Here is a 9,078-nt window from a genome sequence, read left to right as displayed (position 1 = left end):
TCCCCCCTGCCCATTACACCGTGTCTTCACAGCTGGAATCCTGTATTGAAACCTCTTCTTGTGGGACTGTTGAATCATATGCCTCCCTCCCTGGACTCTCAGCTTGGGGAGGCAGGAGCTCATCTCTTATTCTCTACTCTATGTGGTGTCCAGTCCTCAAACCTGCAAGCGTTTGGTGGGGCTTGATGAGAGCGATGGACAGAAGCAGTAGCCTAGAGCCTGGTTTGAGTTACAAGCAGCCAGCCCCCTGTGGTCTCCTAGACCTAACCCAGCTGTGTTACAAGGTCAAAAACACATACCCTCCCAGCCCAGAGCCAAAAGGGTTTCTTCTTCGACTTCCATTTGTTCATCCAGAGGATCACCCCTTAGTGTCTGCTGCATCCAGGGCCCGACCAGGCCCGAAAGTCCTGGTGAACCAGACAGGGCAGGTCATGCCTGTGGGGTTGGGTTTCATGAGCCTCTTGGGACCTGAATACCTGTGAACACCCCAGGCGGGGCTCCTCGTGTGGACTTTTGAGTCAGTTGATTGATGCCTGGAGAGCAGAACATCATCTCATTTAGTCCACACAGCAGCCTTTTAAGCAAGTTTATGATGATCCTCATTTTGCCAAAAGAAAGCCAAGGCCAGGGAAGGTTGAGAGGCTGAGACCCCATCGCTAGACTGGAACATCCCCCAACTGTGGTGCTGAGTGCAGAGCCTCCCTAGCAGCAGGCATGGGCTACCCACCCCTCTTGTCACCAGATGCTCCCTGAGCACCTGCTCCTGGGACTGAGGCCGAGAGATGACAGACGCTCTCGGGGAAGCAGTAACCTGGCAGAAGTCAGAACCCAGACTCCTGGGTCCCGAAAGGCCCTCAGAGCACACTGACCCCAGGTTGAGGGCCTAGAGGGAGCCCATGTTAGTGGGAAGGCTGGCAACTAACCCAGTGAAGGAATGTTGCAGAGAGGGGCCAGCAGCTGCAATCCTTGGAGATGAGATGGAGCCTGGGTACCTCCAGGGATCTGGGGGCGCTTCCATCTGGCAGATGGGGTGGAGGTGGCAGGTGGGCAGCTTCCTGCACGGTGGACGTTATGCCAAAGGCCAGGGGAGCTGGGAAGGATCCAGAACAGGGGGTGGCACCATCAGACTGTGCTGTGTAAAGGTCACGTGGCTGAGCCATAGAAGGTGACGGGAGTGGACGAGCCTGCAGTCTAGGGTGCAGGTGGGGTGCTGCCCCTGGAACTTGGGGCAGGGGGTCGAGGAGGGGAGGGCTGCAGGAGCAGCGGAAGGCTCCAGGCGTCCCCACTTAGGCTCCCACTGCACTCGGTGTTTTCCCAGTGAAGCATCGCCATCGTCCACAAGGTGTCGGTCCAGAGTTCATCCTTGTTCCAAATAAGGAAACGAGGCCCAGGGACAGTGGGTGACGTGGTCAAGGCACCACAGCCCTGGCTGGGCTCCTCCTCGCCTGTGTGACCTTGGGTGGCCCCTCACCTTGGCCTCTGACCTAGGCCCTGAGACGAGGAGCATTTCCTCCTCAAGAACTGTGTGAGTGTGGAGTGAGGCTGGTCCCTGCAAGGGTCTACCTGGTGCTTGGAGCTGGCCTCTCTCTCGGACTCTGGCTTTGTCATCATTTTTCCCCTTTGCTGTGATTCTCTAGTACCCCGTGCGTGTCGCTTTGTCACACTGACCACACCACCATCTGAGACGCTCATCTGCCCACCATTAGGCTGTGAGCCCCCCAGGGGCATTGTTTCCCGTCTGTCCGTACCCCCTGCATCCCGTGCAGACCCAGGCCCAGAACAGACTCCTGCCATTACTGTTACTGCTGCTCTAGCCCCGCCTTCTGCTTCGGTCAGGAAGCCCCGAGTCTGGGACCTGGCTTCTAGCACGACTTTCCTGTCAGCAGCATATTTCAGGCTCAGTGTGTCACACGCCTGTGAGAATTTACTGGTTTGTACTCAGCTGCTCTGTGACCTTGGACAAATTTCTGCACTTCTCTGTGCCTCAGTTTCCTCACTGTTGGGCAGGGGGTAGTATCAGGGACACGGCTGTGTGAAGCATTTCTCGCCCGCACCTGGTCCGTGGGAGGCAAGTGTGCAGCAGACACCCACTGTTTCCCACCTGGGTCGCCTTCCTCCAGGCGGCACACCCAGCAGCGTCTGTTAACCTCCCCACCGCCACCTCCCAGCAGGTTGTAAAGAGCTCTCCCGTGAGGACTTTCGCCAGTGCCACCTTCAGCTCCCTCCTGGATGTGCTTCTGTCGACGACAGTGTTTCTGATTCTCTCCATCACCTGCTTCCTGAGGTACGGGGCTGCCTCCACGCCGCCCCCGCCGGCCGCCCTGGCAGTCTTCGGAGCGGCCCTGCTGCTGGAGATCCTGTCCCTCGTGGTCTCTGTCAGGTAAAGGCCCACCTGCGGGCTGCTCCGCAGCTGTTAACCTTCAGCTCCCTCTGCTGGCATAACTGCCAGCCGGCTCCGCGAGTGCATTTCTGGACGGTCCTCTTCTCTTCCCTGGTCCAGCCCTGCTTCACAGGCTCCTCCCTCGCGAACCCCTCAGCACAGGGGGTCCCCCTCCTTATCTGCAGGTCAGTGTCCTCTGCGGCCTCAATGCCACCAGTTAAGTCCCTTGAGCTCCCAAACCAGACACTTAGAAAGTGGGAAGATAAGGGGTAAGAAAGCAGAGCAGAGAGAGAGAAGAGGAGGTGTGCAGGGTGCCCCTGACCGGGGCCTCTCCTGGATGCAAGAGTGAAGCCCTAAACCCCCAGAGGAAGAGCAGGCCCAAGTCCATGGGCTCGGGTCAGGCAGTGGTTTCTTCGAGGTGACACGGAAACACAAGCAGCCAAAGAAAACGTAGCTACTCTAGACTTCATTAGAATCTAAAACTTTCATGTTTCAAAGAACACCATCATCACTCTTCACCCCTAAGTGAACGAGGACATACAGAACAGAAAAGTATTGGCAGTCGTGTCCACAACAAGGGTCCAGAATGTTAGCTCAATAATAAAAGGCACTCCGTTTAAAAATGGACAGAGGGTCTGAGAGACATCAGGGCCCCTCTAGGAGGCAGGGCCCTCAGGACCCGCCCAACTGGCCTTCAAGTGCAGCCGCAGCCCCAGGAGCTGACAGTGATTCTGCCGATGCCATCGCTGCCCCAGGCCCACCCCTTCCTCCAGCCCTGCTGCTCTCAGCAGGATGGCCCCACACTGGGGGTCAGAGAGAAACAGGGAGACTGGCCCTGACCTGGAGTTTCTGCTCCTCCCCAGCATCCCAGGACAGGAAACTGTAGCTTCCAGTGCATGACCCCTCCCCTCCACGCTCACCTCCAGCCTCCCAGGAGGCCCCTTCAGCTCTTCGCCAAAGGGTTTCTCTGCCTTGCCCACAGCAAGCCCTTCTCTGGGGCCTGCCTGCCTCCGTGTCTCGGCTCCAAGCTCCTCGCCAAGCTGCTGGGGACCCACTCCCAAACTAGCTGCGCCCTGTGCGTGCCTGCCCTAGGCTGGGGGGCACCAAAAAGACCCAAACCCTGATTTTCCTTTCTCCCCGCTCCCCAGGATGGTGTTCTTCCTGGAGGACGTGATGACGTGCACGAAGCGCCTGCTGGAGTGGATAGCCGGCTGGCTCCCGCGCCATTTCATCGGGGCCATCCTGGTGTCTCTCCCCGCCCTGGCGGTGTATTCACACGTCACCTCTGAATTTGAAACAAACATACACGTAAGTAGAGTCGCAGTGATTTTGTGTCCAGGTTCCTCTGAATTACGGATCACTTTTTTATTTTTAAATAAGTCTGCTGGCTTGGGACAGGAATTTAAACACAAAGGCCCATACCCTATCAGTCCTTTGAAGTTGTCTTTTTAAAAGACTTGCCTAGGACAGAGGAGCAGGCCTGCCTGGGGAGAGTGCCCTGTGGGGCTGGGTGCTCTCCTACCCTCTGAGTGTCGCCAAATCCCAAGTCAGTTATTTCCTTACATGTTTTATGAGGAAGCATCTGTCCCACATATCCAAATGATACAGAGTAATACACTGTTGTCCATCAACTGTACTTCATTTTAAAAGTAAAAATAATAACCTTAGTCTGCAGAGCTGGCACCAACCATCCACTGGCACCTCAGCTGGCTGCTGTTAATCATGGAAGGTGCTTCCAAGTTAAACCCATAAAGAGTGAATTCACGCTGCTGTTGCAAGATTGTATTTCTGGTGCCGGCAACTGTAGCACAGAGTGCTGGCGGGCTGGCTGCATTCGCTACTTACACACCCCGATTTCATTTCCGCAGACATGCAGCAGGGTGCCCGCAGGACAGGTTTTGGGGAGGGAACTGATGACCGGGTGGCTTCATGGGGGCAGCCTGCCTTTCCTCCCTGCCAAGGTGACGTGTGTGGTTCCCACACATCGGAGAGGAATCTTAGTGCCTGTGAGACCTGTAAGCGAGAAAACTGTGGGAACTTAATTAGTCCCATGGTTTAAGATCTGTCCCTGAACTGAGGGTGTTCTGTTCCACAGAAGGACAGGTAAGCGAGTGTGTCATCTGCTCTCGGGGTTCCCAGGTGGAGGGGAGGCTGGTGGGCGCACTGGGGTCCTCACGAGCCCTCCCCTCATTTCAGTCCACCATGTTCACGGGCTCGGCCGTGCTGACCGCTGTGGTGCAATACTGCAACTTCTGCCAGCTCAGCTCCTGGATGCGGTCCTCCCTGGCCACTGTCGTCGGGGCCGGGCCCATGCTGCTGCTGCTCTATGTCTCCCTGTGCCCGGACAGGTACGTGAGCCCTGCTTGCCACGCAGGGGGTCACCCGCCCTGACACTGCTTTCGTCCCCTCACACCTTTCCTCTTAATTGAGATATATTATTGACACAGAAGCGTTAGTTTCCAGGTGCACTATGTAATGATTTACTGTTTCTGTACTTTGTGAAATGATGACCACCGTAAGTCTAGTTAAGTTACTCTCAGGAATGTCCTGGCAGTTCACTGGTTAGGATTCGGTGCTCTCACTGCTGGGGCCCAGGTTCAATCCCTGGTGGGCAACTAAGATCCCACAAGCCGTGATGTAAAGCCAAAAAAAGAAAAAAATGTTACCTTCTCAGCAACTTTCAAATATATAGTACAGTATTATTAACTATAGTTACCACGGTGTGTGAGCTTGAGTAAACTCCGGGAGTTGGTATGGACAGGGAGGCCTGGCGTGCTGCAGTCCATGGGGTCGCAGAGAGTCGGACATGACGGAGCGACTGGACTGAACTGACCTCGGTGTGTATTACTTCCCCAGGACTTAACTACTTTATAATCGGAACTTTGTACCTTCTGAGAACCTTCACCCATTTTACCCACCTTCCGCCCCTGCCTCTAGCAACCCAGTCTGTTCTCTAAAGAGTTCACGGTGTGGTTTTTTTGTTTGTTTTTAGAGTCTACATGTAAATGAGATCATATGGTATTTGTCTTTCTCTATCTGACTTATTTCACTTAATGCCTCCAAGGTCTGTCCATGTTGTCACAAATGGCAGGATTTCTTTCTTTTTTGTGGCTGAATCATATTCTGTTGTATATATACCATGTTTTCTTTATCCATTCATTCATCGACACATACTTAGGTTCCTTCTCATCTTGGCTATTGTAAATAGTGCTGTAATGGACATGCGGATACAGGTGTCTTTTCAAGTTGCTGTTTGTGTTCCCTTCAGATGTTTCTGAACTGGAACTGCTAGGTCATATATTAGTTCAATGTTTAATTTTGGGGAGACCCTCATAATGTTTTCCATAGTGGCTGCACCAGTTTACTTCTCACTAGCAGTGCACCGGGGATTCCCTGGTAGCTCAGCTGATAAAGAATCCGCCTGCAATGCAGGAGACCCCAGTTTGATTCCTGGGTCGGGAAGATCCCCTGGAGAAGGGATAGGCTACTTGATCCAATATTCTTAGGTTTCCCTGGTGGCTCAGCTGGTAAAGAATCCTCCTGCAATGCAGGAGACCTGGGTTTGATCCCTGGGTTCGAAAGATCCCTTGGAGGAGGACATGGCAACCCACTTCAGTATTTTTGCCTGGAGAATCGCCATGGACAGAGGAGCTTGACAAACTACAGTCCATGGGGTCCCAAAGAGTCGGACACGACTGAGCGACTGAGCACAACACAGCAGTGCACAAGAGTTCTCTCGTCTCCATGTCTCAGCATCACTTGTTACTTCTTACCTTTTTTTGTTTATACCTGTGCTAATAGGTGTGAGGTGATGGTTTGCTTGATGTGCATTTCCCTGATAATTAGGGGGGGTATTGAACAGCTTTTCATGTGCTTATGAGCCATCTCTATGTCTGCTTTAGAAAAATGTCTGTTTAGATCCTCTGCCTGTTTTTCAATTAAATTTCTGGGTTTTGCTATTGAATTGTGTCTGTCACTTGTTCTTTCTCATCAGTACTAATGCCCTCCACCCCAACAGACATTTACGTCTCAACAGGAAATAGCTTTCAGCCTCATCAAGTCAACAACTTGATGAAATGCCCAAAGAATAATATGCAAAGGAAAGAAAAAGGAAATAATTTTTAATAGCAAAATATGTATTTACCTGTAGACTTCCTGGGGTGACCACCCCCAGCTGACGTCATGGAGTAGTCACATGCTAGAATTCATAGTTGTCCCATGGTATCCTCAGGGGATTGGTTCTCAGACCCCTTCCCCTAATACCAAAATTCAAGGATGTTCAAGTTCCTCCTATAAATGGCACCATATTTGCATATAACCTACAAAGCTGTTTAGACTACTTATGATACCTAATACAGTATAAGTGCTATGTTGTAAGTTGTAACCATGCAGCAAATTTAAATTTTGCTTTTTTGGAACTTTCTGGAAATTTTCTTCATAATATTTTCAATCTGAAAGTGAAAGTTGCTCAGTTGTGTCCAACTCTTTGCAGCCCCATGGACTATACAGTCCATGGAATTCTCCAGGCCAGAATACTGGCGTGGGTAGCTCCTCCCTTCTCCAGGGGATCTTCCCAACCCAGGGATCCAACCCAGGTCTCTCCCGCATTGCATTCTGTACCCGCTGAGCTACAAGGAAAGCCCAAGAATACTGGAGTGGCTACCGGGCTTCCCTGATAGCTCAGTTGGTCAGGAATCTGCCTGCAATGAAGGAGACTCCGGTTCGATTCCTGGGTCAGGAAGATCCACTGGAGAAGGGATTTTTGATCTGAGGTTGGTTGAATCCAGAGATGCAGAACCTGTGGATGTAGAAGGCCATTTGTATTTACAATGAGGAAGTTTGAATTTAAGAAAGTAGAACCAGAAGCCATTTCATACAAGACTATCAAGAAAACGAAATGTTAGAGGTGGATGTGACACACAAATGAAAAGAAGTAGCTGGTTCTGACCTCGTGTAGTGGGGCTAGTGTGCTGAGACAGGTCACAGACTGTCGGAGTGGAGGAATTGAAGAATGATGGCCTCGCGAGTGACCTGGCCCTATTCATAAATACTGTGTCATAACAGTTCTCCACCTTATGACATGAAACGTAAGGGCAGTGAGAAATCACTAGAAATACGTCTCTTATCTTGAAATCCTTCCACATATTAAAGAATACATTTTACTCAAATGGCCTTCAAAACTCTTTCACTGGTGATGTGGGGAAAAGAAACAGGAGCTTTGTGAAGACCCCTGGGTACAGAATCTGTTCTGTGCTATGAAAAATGTAAAAATTAAAATATATAGGATAGCGCTGATAGGTGCTATGTTTAAAACAGCCTTTTAATGAACCCATCAAGGCTCCTACTTTCCATGTGTCCTACTAATTAAGTCATGTTTTGGTTCTCCTAAATTACCAGTTGTACATTTGCAACTGGCTTTGTGACTTTTAACCTTTTCAACTAAATATATAGTTGGAAATATGATGCTACCTTGGACAGCAAAGTGCACATAGTAAGTAATTTATTCATAAATTTGGAAGGAATGTCTCAAATCATTAAGCTTCTGTTTCTAAACGTTGGACTTTTTGTGCAACTGCTTATGAAAATGTTTTATGTTAGCACACATTAAAGAACCATTTATTTATATTTACAGTGGATTTAGATTAGCAGGGTATTTCAAAGTTACATGGGACATTTCTCCATTGTGCTCTGCAGGACATCTAACATTCCTGGCTCCCCAAATTATTATGACAACCAGAAGGGACACCAGGATTCCCAAAATGCTCCCCTGTGCTGTGCTGTGCTTAGTTGCTCAGTCATGCCTGACTCTTTGTGACCACGTGGACTGAAGTCCGCCAAACTCCTCTGTCCATGGGAATTCTCCAGGCAAGAATACTGGAGTGGGTAGCCTTTCCCTTCTCCAAAATGCTCCCCTAGGAGTGGTATTACCACTGAGAATCATTGCTTTCATAAATTCAAAAGTAGAAAATGGTCTAATTTGTCTCAATATCCAGATGAAATCACCATAGTGCATTTGGGATATTACCAAAGCAGTGGTCAGTAATGGACAGAGTGAATGTCCTTCCTCAATTTACTTAATAAAATAATAGCAACGTGAAAGATGTTCAAGTTCTCTGCAAATTAAGATCAAAAAGAGAATTCAAAGTATTCAGTATTCACTTTATTCAGGGAATTCACTGCTATTCAGCATTTGAAAGGAAATTTTAATGAACAGTTAAATTACTTTAAGCAAAACAAAGTGTCCTTTTTCCTTTCTGAAGGTGTGTGCAGCCTTGTGGAATTATGGTCTTTATAGAGCTCTTTCCCAACAGTATGAAATTCAGTAATACACTTTTTAACCTTTTAGTTCAGTTCAGTCCAGTCGCTCAGTCGTGTCCGACTCTTTGCAACCCCATTAATTGCAGCACGCCAGGCCTCCCTGTCCATCACCAACTCCCGGAGTTCACTCAGACTCCCGTCCATCGAGTCAGCGATGCCATCCAGCCATCTCATCCTCTGTCGTCCCCTTCTCCTCCTGCCCCCAATCCCTCCCAGCATCTGAGTCTTTTCCAATGAGTCAACTCTTCGCATGAGGTGGCCAAAGTACTGGAGTTTCAGCTTTAGCATCATTCCTTCCAAAGAAATCCCAGGGCTGATCTCCTTCAGAATGGACTGGTTGGATCTCCTTGCAGTCCAAGGGACTCTCAAGACTCTTCTCC

The 9,078-nt window shown here is 50.1% G+C and overlaps 1 protein-coding gene across 1 annotated transcript in view; it reads left to right on the top strand.

The window, feature by feature from the left end:
• ADCY9 (adenylate cyclase 9) overlaps nt 1-9,078 on the top strand; it is a 113,198-nt gene that overhangs the window by 84,615 nt on the left and 19,505 nt on the right. The window contains exons 6-8 of the mRNA XM_010840395.1: nt 2,172-2,380; nt 3,529-3,688; nt 4,577-4,728. Coding sequence (XP_010838697.1) covers nt 2,172-2,380; nt 3,529-3,688; nt 4,577-4,728 — 521 coding nt within the window. The remainder of the gene's footprint in view (nt 1-2,171; nt 2,381-3,528; nt 3,689-4,576; nt 4,729-9,078) is intronic.

This window comes from Bison bison, unplaced genomic scaffold (genome assembly GCF_000754665.1).
Source record: "Bison bison bison isolate TAMUID 2011002044 unplaced genomic scaffold, Bison_UMD1.0 scf7180017864144, whole genome shotgun sequence".
Classification (NCBI taxonomy): domain Eukaryota; kingdom Metazoa; phylum Chordata; class Mammalia; order Artiodactyla; family Bovidae; genus Bison; species Bison bison.
This window is presented reverse-complemented; position numbering and strand designations above follow the sequence as displayed.